Below are 16,209 nucleotides of genomic sequence, written 5' to 3'. Positions count from 1 at the left end.
TTGTATGTAACTATGTTATGCTGTGCTCATCTTAAGTGTAGCTAACGATGCTATTAAGTATTCCTGACTATATTTCCCTGTGCTGTGAGACGTGCTCACCGTGTGGTAAGTGCCACATAAGGCATAGCTGTTGAATAACTGTTGTACACCTGAAACTCATGTTAACACTGTGTGTTAGCTATACTTCAATAAAAAAAGTTTTTGCATATATCCAAAGAAAACAAATTAATATTTTACATTAAATAGCACTTCCAACTTGTGTTTCATAAATTCCCATCTTTTATTGGGAGCACCCATCATCAATTTCAGGAAAACAAGTTGAAATTGTACCTCATACCCAGATGAAAATAAATTTCATCTAAGTCCAGTTTTTAACAATAAAAAATAAAACATGAAACTGTATAAAGAAAATAAACAAAGAACACATATAGGCAGTTCAACAGGGAAAAAAATGAGAAGATGTTCAACTTCATTAATAATTAAAAACAGCTGAGCACCTGGGTGGCTCAGTTGGTTAAGCGACTGCCTTCAGCTCAGGTCATGATCCTGGAGTCCCAGGATCGAGTCCCGCATCGGGCTCCCTGCTCGGCAGGGAGTCTGCTTCTCCCTCTGACCCTCCCCCCTCTCATGCTCTATCTCATTCTCTCTCTCAAATAAATAAATAAAATCTTTTTTAAAAAAAAATTAAAAACAGTTAAAATTAAAAAAATAAAATACCATTATTTTTCATCCATTAAAAAAGAGTCCTAGCAGACCACAGGCAAAAAGGCACTTTTAAACATTACACAGTTATACCCTTTCTGGAAGGCAATGTAAATAATACATCTCAGAATTTCAGATATCTTTTAGTCCAACAATTCCTTCTCCAGGAATTTATTTGACAGAACTGATGGAAATGTGTGCTTAAGTATACATACAAGAATTCTGCCTAAATGCCTAAGATATTAAACAAGTTAGAACATACACATAAATCCCACTGTTATAAATTAGGTAGACTTTTAAAAATAAACAGGGAAAGATGTCTCTAATCAATGAAAAGGTCACAAAGCAGAAATATAAAAGGATCACAATCACCTAAAAATGTTTTACGATTTTTATACAAACACAGAGAAGTGGAAGAAATAGCTAGAGACTCCTGACAACATCAATAAATTCGTATTATTACCTTTTAAAACAGGGTAAAAACTTCGGATATATATATATGTAATTTTTTGTAACCTAGTATTCTTAAATGAAAACTTTCAGAAAGCAATGCATAAAAGGTACCTCTATTGTTTAATATGTGAAATATTATCTGTAAGAGATTATAATTTGTGCTAAAACCAATATCCAACATCATGATGTATAGAACTGTCCAAAATATCTTAACAGATATTTAAAAAGACCTTTTTTGGGAAAACTGTTCTAATATATCGAAAATAGTTTCCTGTCTTAATGATACTCTATATTAAAGGTTATCTTACGTCAGTGAGGAAAAGCTGTCATTCTATACATCACCTCAGAAGTATAATGTACTAAAGATGAAGATGACTAATAGGACGGTCTAGTCTATTCCAAGATGAAGCATGAAGTCTACTTTAAAAACAAGAAAACCCTGATTTCTTCTTTCCTTATAACTTTGCACTCGAAAATATTTATTACTATTATTATTAAGTATGCTCCATGCCCAGTATGGATTATTATTATTATTGCTGTTATTCTTAAGTAGGCTCCATGCCCAGTACGGAGCCTAATGCGGGGCTTGAACTTACGACCCTGAGATCAAGACCTGAGCTGAGATCAAGAGTCGGACACTTAACCGAATGAGCTATCCAGGTGCTCCGAAAATACTTTTTTTAGTAAGAAATAGTATCAATGTACAGTGCAAGAATAAGAACAAGAAAAAAACTCAGATGAAATTCAAATTTAACGAGGATTGTGAACTCCATGAAAGCAAAGGTTTTGTCTATTTTGTTTCCTTATGTATCCTCAATGCCTAAAACAGCATCTGGCACCTAGTAGTAGATACACAATAAATATTTGTTAAATTAATGAATAAGTTGAATGATATAAGTTGCTCGAGAAAAAAGATTATACACTATTATGGAATAAAGTTTTTTCTACAAATCTGGAAAGATTATGGAATATTGCGATATTAAAAGAACAAGAAAGTATATGTAAAATTTCCCAAACCATTCTGCAACTCAACAAATGTTCAATGAGTCTACCATTTTTCAGGAACTTTTACAGTAAGTGCTAGGGCTATGGTATTGAGGGAGATACAGTCAACCTTCTCCTATACCATTTTCTATCATCAGATGGCCCATAAGAACAAATGACTGCTAACATTTATGACGTCAGCACAGTTATTTATTATGTGCCACACAGTACAGTAAGAAATTTACATTAACTTTATCACTTCTTCACAACAACCTATGAGTTCAGTACTATTATTACGCTGTTTTGCTGCTAAGGAAACAGAGACACGGAAGAGTTAGGCAACGCTGCCCAAGGTCACACAGCTAGTACGTAGAAGAAAAGGAAGAACCTTAACATATTGTGTAGGTAGCACCCACACAACACAATACTACTCCCTTGCTCAAACTGAAGAAAATTAAAGACTTAAAATATTTCATATGGATGAAACAATTTCATCTTTGGAATGCACTCTAAATAGAATCTACTTGGTTGGAGGTAAAAGTGAGGTAGATATTTGTTGAAGAGGGATGATAGGCCCATAGGAACACACTATGCTATCTTCTATTTTTGCATATATATTTTAGAGTTTCAAAAAATTTTAGGAAGCTAAAAAAATTCACTTAGGGAAATGGGCATTTATTCACACAATGTTGATGAAAAAACAAATCAGCACAACCTTTAAAAAAGTAACATGGAAGTACATATTAAACTTCATTCAGCATCCCAGTTTGAAATTTAGCCTACAGAAATAACAACATAAAGATTTCCTTATAAGGCTATTTACTTTAGTACTATAATAACAAAATAATGGAGATATAAAGGCTATTTAACAGAGAAATAGTTAATAAACCAATCATATGGGTAGTTACAGAGGAATGTTATGGGGGCGTATTTCAAAATTGGATAAATCTGATTGTTCTGACGAGTTATCCATGATAATTCATCAAGTGATTTTTTTAAAAAATGCAAACCAATACTATTATTGCATTTCCTAGTTAAATGTGTGTGCATGTGTTGTGTCATAGTAGGTACAAGCATAAGAAAAGTTGAAAATGATACAAAGCAAATTTAAGAGTGGTTAATGGAGTGTGGGTTTGCTTTCATTCCTTAAATGCTTTTTTGGTAGTGGGATTTAGGTTATTTTTACTTGTTTGGTATATACAAGTTAGGAAAAAAAAAACCAAGACAGTATTTGCTGGAAAAAAAAAAAATGGAGGTGTTTTTATATTGCAAGCTCCTTCAAATGCATTTATTTTTGTATCCCAAGCCTGGAACATAGCATAAATATTTACTAAATGAAGGAATGCTGATTACCAGCTAGGACTTTCCACAAGACATTATGTTCCTACTGACTCAGATTTGTAGACCTGTAAATAAAACCACAATGCAATTAGAAAGGACACTTAAGAAAGAAAATACACCTTCCAAAACTTCACTGTTACGAGATTTGATCTGTAGAAAACAAGCAAAATTACCAATGAAAACCTGCCCCCTCCCTAGGGGAAAAAAAAAAAAAAAAAAAATCAACCTAGAAAATTTGGTTCCCAAATAGCTGTATGACCTCAGGTAAGTTACTTAACCTTCTTAAGCTTCAGTTTCTTCATTTAAAAAAAAACTGAAGCTATTAACAACTCATAACGTTCCTGTAAGAATTCATGAAGGTGCTTGGTAAATTGGAGAGCAACTATCAAAAATGTGAAGGTATTTATTATTATAAAACTAATAAATTGACATGGCTAGAACTAAGTCAGGCCTACCTGCATCACCAAACATCAGCAAGGCGGCAGCAATTGCTCCATCCATAGTGCTTGTTGATTCAATCAACTAACAGAATGAGAAAAGATTTTTTTAAAAATAACACTTTAACAATTATTTCAAAAGAAACTAAACATCCCATATTTTTTCCTTGCTGTAGTAAGAGTGCTCTCTTCTATTAGTTTTCCTAATCTTGGATCCTTTATTATCCTGTAAGCCCCTCTTCATTTTCAAAATAGTCAAAGCATATTCTTATCAAGTCTAGGACTAAATTTATATTTTACAACTTCTTGAATTCTTTTATAAGAGCCTTTGTTAAGAGCCTTTGCACAGTACTTTATAAATGTCACCTTTAAATCTCTTGAAATGATAGGGATCAGTTGAAATGCAGAGTACTTCAAGAGTACTCTGCTTTGGAGTGAGTGATACACTGAATTCCCTAAATTTCAAATACTAATTAATGAAACATGCATACAAATTCTGTTTATCAATCCTATTTTCCCACTGTAATTATAAAATTAGAGCTAAATATTCTTACAGAAGAAAAACACCCTTCAACTACGTGAACAATTAGCAATCAGGCTAAAGTATTTTTAAACTGAGATTTGTTCCTTTGAATATTTAATACTCCATCATGTTTATTCTGTTGGGAGCTATTTCCAACACTGTAAGCAGCCCCTGTAGCTACTAGTCGCTACATTTATTGTCTTCTTGGTCTAGGAAAAATATCACACCCAGAGGAAAATAACACTGCTAGCAGGGTGCAGACTCAAGATACCACTGAAGTTTCATTTAGCTAACAGTAAGAATGTATCCAAATGATTTGGGGTGAAAAAAAGATTCACGTTAAAAATAACAGAGAATAAAAATAATTTATTCTACGGAGTTTAAACTAGCACGCCCAGGACGACCTTCAGTTCAGACATGTTGTTTGGCCTGAAAAGTACTTCTTTCTTTAAATTAGTTACCATAGGGGCACCTGGGTGGCTCAGTCAGTTAAGTGTCTGCCTTCCGCTCAGGTCATGATCTCAGGGTCCTAAACTGAGCCCTTCTGTCCAGCTCCCTCCTCAGTGGGGTGTCTGCTTCTCCCTCCGCCCCTCTCCCCGCTTGTGTTCTCTCAAATAAATAAAATCTTAAAAAAAATTAGTTACCATAAAAAGTTAACAAAGTACTGATACAACATGGATGAACCTGACACCCTTTTGCCAAGTGAACGAAGCCAGTTCACAAGCCAGATCATCAAAGATCACATATTATTTAATGCCATTTATATAAAATGTGAAGAATAGACAAATCTATAAAGACAGAGCTTAGTGGTTGCCTAGAGCAAGAGGAAGGAAATGCAGAAGGACTGTCAATGAATACAAAGTTTCCTTCTGGGGATGCCTGGGCAGCTCAGTCAGTTAAGTGTCTGCCTTTGGCTCAGGTCATGATCCCAGAGTTCTGGGATCCAGTCCCACACCCAGCTCCTTGCTCAGCAGGGAGCCTGCTTCTCCCTCTGCCTGCCACTTCCCCTGCTAGTGTGCGCACTCTCTCTCTGCCAATAAATAAAATCTTTAAAAAAAAAAGTTTCTTTTGGAATGATTAAAATGTTCTAAAATTAGATTATGGTGATAATTGCACAACTTTGTAAATATATTAAAAACCACTAAATTATACACTTCAAGTAGTTAAAGGAAGCTATTAAATAGGTCAATAGTAAATAACAGCCTTTTCACTTTATTTGGAAACTCTGAAACCTAATAAAAATGGGCTACCATTGGGGCACCTGGGTGGCTCAGTCGTTAGGCGTCTGCCTTCAGCTCAGGTCATGATCCCAGAGTCCTGGGATCGAGCCCCGCATCGGGCTCCCTGCTCCGCGGGAAGCCTGCTTCTCCCTCTCCCACTCCCCCTGCTTGTGTTCCCTCTCTTGCTGTGTCTCTCTCTGTCAAATAAATAAATAAAATCTTAAAAAAAAAAAAATGGGCTACCATTGATACCACATGGCCATCTCCTGTGGGCACTAGAGAGCAGCTGCCCATTTCATAAAGAGCATATACTCTATGATACGCCAGTGTCCAGCACTTCCAAGTTACCTGCCTACCCCATACAGATACAGTACCTCCTAAGGTTCCGACTGGAAATGGTGGTAGTCACCACAGACAAAAAGGTGAAAAACATAAACGTGCAATTAAATGATCCTCCCAAGGTCATTCAACTAATAAGTGATAGAGCTAGAAATAACCTATTTACTAGTAATCTTCAGAGATTTATTCTCTACCTGAAATTTAATTCATCAATTTTTATGTGCTCTTATAAAGATACCTATTACAGTCCAAATACAGCCACTTATTTTGTTTCTATATAACTCAATCAGTGTTTCTCAGCAAGAGTGCTATTGACAGGATAATTCTTTTGTTATGCAGGACCATCCTCAGTACTGCAGGGCATTTAGTGTCCCTGGGCCTTTGGCATTAAATATCAATAGCAACCCTTTGTCATTATGAAGACCAAAAAAAAAAAAAAAAGCCTCCTGACATTTGAGTTTCTAGTGTGAGACCAGTTAAGTCTCTATTTTAGAACTATTTAAGCATACAAAAAAAATTTTCACAAGCTATGTGAGCTACTGAGGGAAATACTATATTTTATTATTTATAGGTGAATAGCCTTACCTATTTAAAAAGTTAAGACTCCCAACAAGTAAATCTCTGGCATTTACTTTTATTATTACGTAAAAGTTAATTACCTCAAAACAAAAGGTATCTTTAGAAAAATGACTATCCACTAAATACAGTACTAGATACAAGGGAAATTTTAAACATCATTATAGCTACAATAACCAATTACTATAAAAGGGTATATAACCTTAAGTAAATCACTGTCACTTCTTTGTGGGAAAAGTTCCTTCAAGGTCTGAAGTTTAGCATCTTTAAGGTCTTCCAATTCCGAAAGGTCTTCCAATTCCGAAATATCATCAGTATTTCTACCCGCCACGGTAGGAAGGCCCTGGGACTCTTCATCTTCAGATGGCTCAGAACTAAAAATATTTTCAGAGGAAAAAAACAATATTTTGATGTACTACTGTTATTTTATTAGAATCATATATACATGTAATACAGCAGTTCTTTCCAAAAAGAATGCAATCTCTGTCAAAGATTAAAACAACTTCTTTCATTTCAGTATGGTTATATATATAAATCTACATTCCCAGAATCAGCATACTTTGAAAATATCTCATATTATCTGGGCTGGGATGGAGAAGAACAATAAAATACCTGGCAATTATTTTAAGATACACACACGTACTGCATGCCCACTTTCTCCTTCCTATTCCCTTTTCACCTATACTCTATATATCAGATGAGCATTGTCAGGTTGCTCTTGAGAAATTATAAAGCCTACACTAATACAAAGATAAAAGGATTTTCATGGCCTACCTAGGTGATCAGAATCTAAGTGTTAAAATAAGAATGGTCCCATTGAGTACCAGAATCTTGGGTACCAGACAAGGAGCATTTATTTATTCCATGTGAGGTTTTATTCTACAACTAACTTTAATATTACTCATTCCATCTCAATTTATATGTTAATCCTATATAAAAGACAGTTGAGGCCAAATTTTAATCATCTATCTCCCAAACAAAAATCTCATTTTGAAATTTTGGTTTCCTACCATGATAGCCATTCTGGAGATCAGAAAATAGAAGTATAACGATTGATAGAAGTTATAAAGATCAGAGAAAGAAAAGTGGGAATTTAAGTTCGTTCTTAGTGTCAGAGAATGCAGATTATTTCTATACAGCTAATTCTATTTTGGGAAACATATCCAGAATCTGTATTTTAGTAACTTCACTGTATCTATTCATGTTAGTTCAGTTGCACGGTCAGGGTACTAGTTTTACCTGAGAATCCCGCAAAATACTTAAAAGCAGACAGATCCCCAAGGACCAGGAATATATATATTTTAACAGACTTCTAGATTGACTTCTTGAACCCTGCTTTAAGAAAATGCTCTAGGGGCGCCTGGGTGGCTCAGATGGTTAGGCGTCTGCCTTCGGCTCAGGTCATGATCCCAGGGTCCTGGGATCGAGTCCCACATCGGGCTCCCTGCTCCTTGGGAGCCTGCTTCTCCCTCTGCCTCTCTCTCTCTCTGTCTCTCATGAATGAATAAATAAAATCTTTAAAAAAAAAAAAAAAAAAGAAAAGAAAATGCTCTAGAGTAATGAGGTAAAATAAATCGCTTCCTTTGTAGAAGGAATATCCTTCAATATTTGAAGGCAATTACATGCATCTCCCTTTCCATTACACCCAGGCCTCTCATTCTTCATATCCTCTACTCTGAATTCTCATTCTGCCTCACTCTGGATACATTTCCAATTTTGCGACCTAGTTCATTGAGTAAATGAAAGCATTCAGGTTGGAATCTTCTCACAACTTCTGCCCTAGAAAACCATTTTCAAAAGTTCTTACTCTGCTAGCTATCACCTTAACCTAATGATCAGATTCACGACCATGTGCCTCTTGCTATAGTAATTATACTGACTACCAATCTTACCATGCCTTGTATTAACTGTCAGTTCGCAGGAAATACAAGTGAGAGAGGAATAAATTCAATACCATCATAAGGAGACAATCATAAAAAACTATGTTCTCGAAGAAAAGATTTCACTTCTTCAGTAGTTAAAATCCTTAAAAAAGAGGAGGGGAGAGGACTCCTTAAGATCAAAAGAAAGTCAGGAGTTTCAACATGTGAATGAAGTGGATGCTTCTTGTTTGGATCCTGGTTTGAAAAAGCAGCTATAAAACACATGAATGTAGGGGCACGTGTCAGTGGCTTAGTGGGCTACACGTCAAATTCTTGTTTCAGCTCAGGTCATGATCTCAGGGTTGTGGGTCAAGCCCCATGTCAGGCTCCACACTCAGGGCCAAGTCTGCTTGTCCCTCTCCCTCTGCTCCTCCCCTCACTTGTGTTCATTCTCTCTCAAATAAATATTTATTAAAAAAAAAAAAACATGAATTAGATGATATTAGAGAACTGTTCATTGACTGGTATTGGGCTTTGGGGAGGAGAAAGACCTATCACAAAGTATCACCAAGAAATGTTGGAATGTCCATAATTTACTTTAAAATACTCGAGGCCAATAATAATAATAGATGAAACAATGAAACAAACAAGGAGAAATATTAACAAATGTTAAGTCTAGGTGGTAGGTACATGGATGTTCATTGTCTATTACTTTATTTTCTTGTATGCCTAAGATTTAAAAATAAAAGAAAAAATCTACAAAAACAAGAGTTGACTACTTTGTGTTCTTTTATCTGGTGTCAGATAGAGTTCTTCCCTTCTACTACTGAATGTAAAGTCCCTTCTCAGTGCTAAGGGATTCCAGCCCTTTCTACTTCCTACAGGACCCTGCTTCAACTATTTACTATCTTCTCTCCCCAGTCTCCTCTCCCTCCCTGAGCTCTTCCTCCCAAGCCTACAATGAGCTCAAGACATCATTAACCAACTAATTCAATGTGCCAGGAACTCTAGGAACTGTGGACACAAGCACTGAAATAAGCAAATTCTCCTCTCCTTCACAAATTTTATAAAACCGATTATCCACTTGCTCATTTCCTGTAGTTTTCCTCTCAATGTTTTATTACCTTTTGCCCCACCCATTTCAGTGAAGTTGTTCTTACCAAGGCAATAATATCCTCTAAAATGTCAAATGTAATAAAAACCTTTCACTGGTTATCTACTCCTCTGTAGTCTCATACACTGTTGACGTATCTCTGAAAATCTGGCCCCACACCCACCCTCAGCCCATGGGTTTTGCAACATTAGTACTTGATTTTCCTTTACCTCTCCACCTGTCCTTAATCTCTAAAGAAGGCTTTTCTTCCTTTGTTCACATTTGTGAATTGTTGGTGTTTCCTAGGATTCTATCCTCAGCTTCTTCTCGTCTATTAATAATTCCTAGGAGATTTCATCAACTGCCAGTTTCTATTACTGACACCAGTGCTTATCAAAAGGGGGATGATTTTGCCCCAAGAGAACACTTGGCAATAGCTGGAGACAATTTTGCTTGTTTGACTAGGGAGGTGCAACTAGCATCTAGTGAGTAGAGATCAGAGATTCTGCAAAACATCCTGCAACGCACAGGAAAGAAGCCCCTCAAAGAATTATGTGGCCCAAACTGTCAACATCAAGGTTAAGAAATGATGATAACCAAAATGGCCCACTCATGGGTATTGATTATAATCATGGAATAGTCACATAATGCAGTACTATGGAATATGAAAAAAAATACAGCTTTCTATAAACTAATATGATTTCTAGGATATATACCTAAGTGAATAAAACAAAGCTCAACTGAGTATGTATATATGTATACATTTATGTAGTGTGCTATCTTTTGTGTAAGAAACAAGAAAAAAGAGGGTCACCTGGGTGGCTTAGTCGGTTAAGTGTCCAACTCTCCAACTCTTGATTTCGGCTCAGGTCATGATCTCAGGATCATGAGATCGAGCCCCGAGCCAGGCTCTGCACTGAGCATGGAGCCTGCTAAGACTCTCTTTCTCTGTCTACCTCTGTCCCTCCTCTGCCCCACATGGATGTCCACTCTTCCTCTCTCTCTCTCTTAAAAAAAAATAGGAAGGAAGGAAGGAAGGAGAAAAAAGATACATGGAAGAAAAAGTATGATGAAAAACTAAACTGGTTAGTTCTGAGGTGGATGACAGTGCGTATTACAAGAAAAAGGAAGAGAGATAATACTTTTCTGAGCACATTCTATGCAGAGTTTTGATTTCTAAAGCCTTAATATTTTAAATATTCAAAAGTAAAATTTAAAAGAGGGATAAGGAAAAAACCTTAAAAGGAATACAAACAGAAATTAATGAACTGAACTATATTTCAAATCAATAACAGAAAATGTTAAGTAATCTCAATACTTTGACCACATACCTTCAATCTAAAGACAAAATAAACCTATAAACAAAATTTAACTCTACTTAGTAGGCTTAATGGTCAAATGGTATGATTACAGCAATTCTGAAACTATTTTACGTATACTGGATGACTGAGCAAGTTAAGAAATAAATTGATATTGCAAAAAGCCAGAGTTCTCAATGTCAGAAAAGGAAATATAGAAGGAGAGCCAAGGAAAAGCCTTGTAGTGGTAGATTAGAATTAAAGGTTATCATTAAAAACTCATAATTTAAACACACACACACAAAAACAAGACACACACATTCCCCTCATATTTCCTAGTTCGTATAGCTGAAAAGGGCAATGACATAACCCCTGCCTCACCTGATAGCAAAGAAAGAACACTCCTAGTCCCCAGATTTCCAAATACCATTCTCTATTAAAAGGAACCAGTGCAAAAAAAAAAAAAAAGAAAAGAAAAGAAAGAAATATAAAAGGAACCAGTGTTTCTTGGAGAAATGGCGAATTCTAAATTCAGGCCTAGGGTAGGGATAGTGTTAGTCTGTACCATCTTTTGCCGGAAGGGAAAGGCTCATAAAATAACAGGAACCTCTCAAAACCAGAGCCTGCCTAGAAGGGCCCTCAACCGCCAAAATTTAGCAATTTGAGCACCGAAATGAATAATGACAGTAAGTGAATTACAACCCACTGAACAAATAAATATCTATGATTCCATTTTGATACTTACTCATACTATATAAATACTATATAAATAAATGAATGGGGAAAAACAGAAAACCCTTCTTTATATTAGAATACCAAATAATTAAAATATAAGATCTGAAATGCTAGTTAAAATACCACCAATTCACAACCCACATTTAAGTAATGATTCAGGTAAGAATCATCAACAGGTACTAAAACTACTGAGTAAAAGTCTGCTAAGGAATAAGGTCAAAGTATCTGCCAATAGATTAATCACTACAAAGGGGAATATAGTAACTCTTTAGGAGAAAGCTGGCAGGTTTCTGAGTAATCCAAGTTCACTTCACCAATAAAGAGACAAATTGCTATCAGTGTGCCTTGTAACATGACACACTGAGGACACAAAATCATTTACGTAGCATTCCTACCACTTAACCTAAATTTAATCATGAAGAAAATCAGCTAAGTACAAATTGAGAAGCCTCCTTAAAAAATGGCCTCTTCACCTTCAAAGGCCAATGACATGAGAAACAAAAAAAAAGCTGAGAAACTGTTTCAGAGAAAATGAGACTAAAGACACAGGATACTGTTTAAAAAAAAATCCAACATGATACTGAGGAAAAAATAACTATAAAGTACTTACTTAAAATACGGTCCAAGGACTGACTGCTAGTTCTTAAGCTCACACTGTTATCCATCGATAACAAGATAAGGAATTTACACCAGAAGGTAAAACAACTACATTACTAAGCATATAACTTAGTCGAGCCGATTTTTCCTTATAATACTTTCCTGGCGAAGAAACTGGTACACTGACTTGCATTCTAGAGCACAATCCTTATTTACAAACCAGTACTTTTGAACGTGGGATTAACTGGTAATATTTAAATATGTACTATAGACACCTGTACTGTGCCAATGTTAATTGGTATTTCTGAATTTGACTGCTTCCTTTGTAATGTAAGAGAAAGACCTTGTTCTTAGCAGGTAAATGTGAATCTAACACACTTAACCATGCAGGATCTTCACTATTTTTTATTTCAGAGTGAATTTCAGGAGAAAGGCATGTTCATTATGGCTTATTTACAAAAAGTTCATTTTAAGAGGAAATTATCATCAGCAGACAGTCTCGATCTCTTGGCTCCTTCTTGCAGCATTTTCTTAGCTTAGCTTCTGAGCACACAACCCTTTGACTTTTACCTCAACAACTATTCCTTCTCAGAACCTCCACAGATTTCTCATCTCCCTGTTCCTAAAATCCCAAGTTCCACTGGCCTGAGTCCTTCAACCAGGAGATCTCTTTTCCAGCTATACTAGTATCTCTTAGTGATTTCATCTTATCATATAACTTTAAATATCAAATCTATATTCTGACAATTCCTAAATTTAGATGTTAACCAGACCTCCCCCCAAAAACTCAAATGTCACAAATCCAATTGCCTACTTGACATCTCCCGCCTAGATGTCTAAGAGTCTTCCCAATCACAGCATGTTTAAGACTGAACTGCCAAACTTTCCTTCAAAAGGAAGCCTACCACACCCAAAACAGTCTTCCTTATCTCAGTTAATGGTAATTCCATCCTTCCAGTTGCTCAGGCCAATCTTAGGGTCATCCTTCACTCCCTTCTCTCCCACCCAAAATCCAACAATAAAACCTCCCTCTCTACCTTCAAAGTATATACAGAATCCAACCCCTTCTAATCATCCCCACAAGTAGTAGCCTTGTCTAAGTGTCCATCATTTCTGGCCTGGGTTATTACAATAGTATACATGCTTCTAGTACTGCTCCCCTATAGTCTCAAATACCTTTTAAACATGTGAATGAAATAATTTACCCCTCTGCTCAATACACTCCATTCATTAGCTTTCTATCTCATTCAGAGTAAAAGCCAAACAGCCTAAGGGTTTAAGATAATTAAATCCCTCTTCTAACCTGCTGCTTACCTTGTGACCTTAGGTCTTTCTCTCTGATTCATCTGCCCCCTACTTTCCTTAGAAACATCAGGTATAATACCACTTCAGGGTCATTAAACAAGTTATTTCCAATGACCAGAATACTCCACTCCTGCCCCCCCACCCTCATATCCATATGGTTCACACTTTTTTAACCCCTTCAGATCTCTACCCAAGCATCATCTTCTCAATAAAGCTTTTTTCCAACTGTGCTCTTTAGAAACCATACCTCCTACCCCTGGCCCTGAACTCCATTATTTTCCTTCCGTTTTGGTCATAATATTTATTATTTCGCATACTACATTGTTTGTTTGTTTATTGTCTTTCTACCTGACTACAATACAAGCTCCGTGCTACTCCACAGAATGTACCCAAAAAATGTTAAAACAATTTGACTCTGGGATTCAAGAATAGACCATAAAGAAATTATAGATGATCAAAGGTACATGTTAAAATAATTTCCCTATTTATGGAGGATTAAAAAAACTAAATTATCTGCTCTCACTATAAACTTTTTATTGAAAATCAGTGTTATCCAGAAACATGCACACGCGCGCACGTGCACGCGCACACACACACACACACAATACCTCTCTACAGTTCTAAGTTAGGGAAAAATAACCAAGATGCAATAGAGAAAAGGCAAAAAAGAAAGAAAAAAGAGAAGTCACCAAACTATTTTTCAAATTAAATAATTTTCTTGAAAAACTTCTTACGTAGGCAAATATAATGAATGAATCTATTAAGCTGCTTACACTATAATTACTGTGTCTTTGTTGAATTTTTTCTCTTGAACTGTACTGGAGCAATTTGGGGAAACGATATCTTCACTATCAGAAGACAAATCAATATACTGTATTCCTCTTTGATTCTTGAAATATGAGATACTAGCTTTTCTTTCATTTTCTGCAGTTTCTGGAACACTAGAATCTTCTGCAAAAGAAAAAAAAAGGAGAAAGGCATTTTGAGCAACTTGAAAATAAATGTTTTTTGATAATTATAATCATGTGCTAAAAATCTCTAATTTGTTCACTGTTTCCATCCTAAAACCAAAAATTCCCACCAGTTTTTAAAGAAAATATTAACAGTCAAACCAGGGCTGATGTTAAATGATTTTCCATTTCACAGGTTAATTTACTTGCAAGATCCTAGTGGGAACTGCAAAAGAGGAGTTTGTGTGTTATAGTGTCATCTTCTTCTCTCTGTGCTTTTATTTCCTAGTACCCAGTTCTGGCCTAAATGAACATGGACACTACAGCCCAAAAGACTTGTACTCCAATCCTGTCTCTTAGCCAAGTTATGTAATCACCCCAAACCTCAGTGTCCTCACCTGTAAAATAGAGATGCTAATAATCACAGGGCTCATGTGAACATAAAATCAAAAGATATATATTAGGCATTTAGTTCAGTCATTGGCACATAGCCCGTATTCAATACACATTACCTCTTAAGCAAATGTTGGTGTTATGGGCTGAATTAGGGCCCCTCCAAAATTCTTAAGTTTCAACCCCCAGTAACCTCAGAATGTAACATATTTAGAGGTAGGGTCTTCAAAAAGGAGACTGAGTTAAAATGAGGCTGCTTCGGTGGAGGCCCTCATCCAGTTAAGACTGATGTCATAAGAAGAGAGAGAGAGAGACAAAAGATGTGTGCATGAAGGGAAGGTCATGTGAGGACACAGTGAGAAGGTGGCCATCTGCAAGCCCTGGAGAAAGTCCTCAGAAGAAACAACCTGGGGCGCCTGGGTGGCTCAGTTGGTTAAGCGACTGCCTTCGGCTCAGGTCATGATCCTGGAGTCCCTGGATCGAGTCCTACATCGGGCTCCCTGCTCAGCAGGGAGTCTGCTTCTCCCTCTGACCCTCCTCCCTCTCATGCTCTCTCTATCTCATTCTCTCTCTCAAATAAATAAATAAAATCTTTAAAAAAAAAAAAAAAAAAAGAAGAAGAAACAACCTGGATCCTGGGTTTTGGGCCTCCAGCCATGTAACAAAATAAAGGTATGTTGTTTAAGCTACCTGGTATTATATTTTGTTATGGCAGTCCTCATAAGCTAAAAATTTTGGCTCATTCAAAACAGGTGAGTAAAATATTTTACCAAGGTCTCTTCTCTTGAATAGCGGAGTTCCAAAATTATTCTCCCTTCCCCAGAAAACCACCATTCTCCCTTACATATTTGAGAAGGAAAAGATCACATTTAAGAAATTCATATTAAAGTAGTCAATGCCTTGATCTAGTGAATGTATTTTAAAAAGCAACGACCAGATGAATCTTTAGTTCAAAGGAGTCAATGTAAAAAACGATCAACTGACAACTACTTTCTAAGTCAGAATCAAGTCCTCAAGTGATGCACAAACATTTTTAATCCTCACAATAATCCTAAGGGTACACATTATATCAACATTTTATAGATAAACTAGATTTAGAGAAAGCAACTTGTCCAAAGTCATATAGGAGAAGTAACAAATCTGAAATCCATGCGTAAAGGTCTAAATCCTTATACTCTAAAACTCAGGCCGTCTCCAATACCTGTCACAAAATGATAGCAATAATTATAATGAAGCTCATGAGCTATATTTGTAAATAATATTAACCATGGCCTACATGACTACTATTCACCTGGAGGGCACTAAAACGATATATCTTTACTTCCTACAATGAAGTCCTATCAACACAACTAAAAAGCAAATCACATTTTTTCCAAAAGAACAATTTTATAAATGTTGAGT

General features: G+C 36.0%; 1 protein-coding gene across 4 annotated transcripts in view; it reads right to left on the bottom strand.

The window, feature by feature from the left end:
* SMARCAD1 (SWI/SNF-related, matrix-associated actin-dependent regulator of chromatin, subfamily a, containing DEAD/H box 1) overlaps nucleotides 1-16,209 on the bottom strand; it is a 77,514-nt gene that overhangs the window by 48,182 nt on the left and 13,123 nt on the right. For all 4 annotated transcript variants that reach the window (XM_045880743.3, XM_045880745.3, XM_045880742.3 and 1 more), the window contains exons 3-5: nucleotides 14,239-14,416; nucleotides 6,778-6,949; nucleotides 3,936-4,002 (exon numbers count right to left, since the gene is read on the bottom strand). In XM_045880743.3, coding sequence (XP_045736699.1) covers nucleotides 3,936-4,002; nucleotides 6,778-6,949; nucleotides 14,239-14,416 — 417 coding nt within the window. The remainder of the gene's footprint in view (nucleotides 1-3,935; nucleotides 4,003-6,777; nucleotides 6,950-14,238; nucleotides 14,417-16,209) is intronic.

The sequence above is a fragment of the Mirounga angustirostris genome, unplaced genomic scaffold (assembly GCF_029215605.1).
Source record: "Mirounga angustirostris isolate CCGP_5_RB_7025 unplaced genomic scaffold, mMirAng1.0.hap1 SCAF_2, whole genome shotgun sequence".
NCBI lineage: Eukaryota > Metazoa > Chordata > Mammalia > Carnivora > Phocidae > Mirounga > Mirounga angustirostris.
Note: the sequence above shows the minus strand (reverse complement) of the source record. Positions and strands in the feature narration are given on the sequence as shown.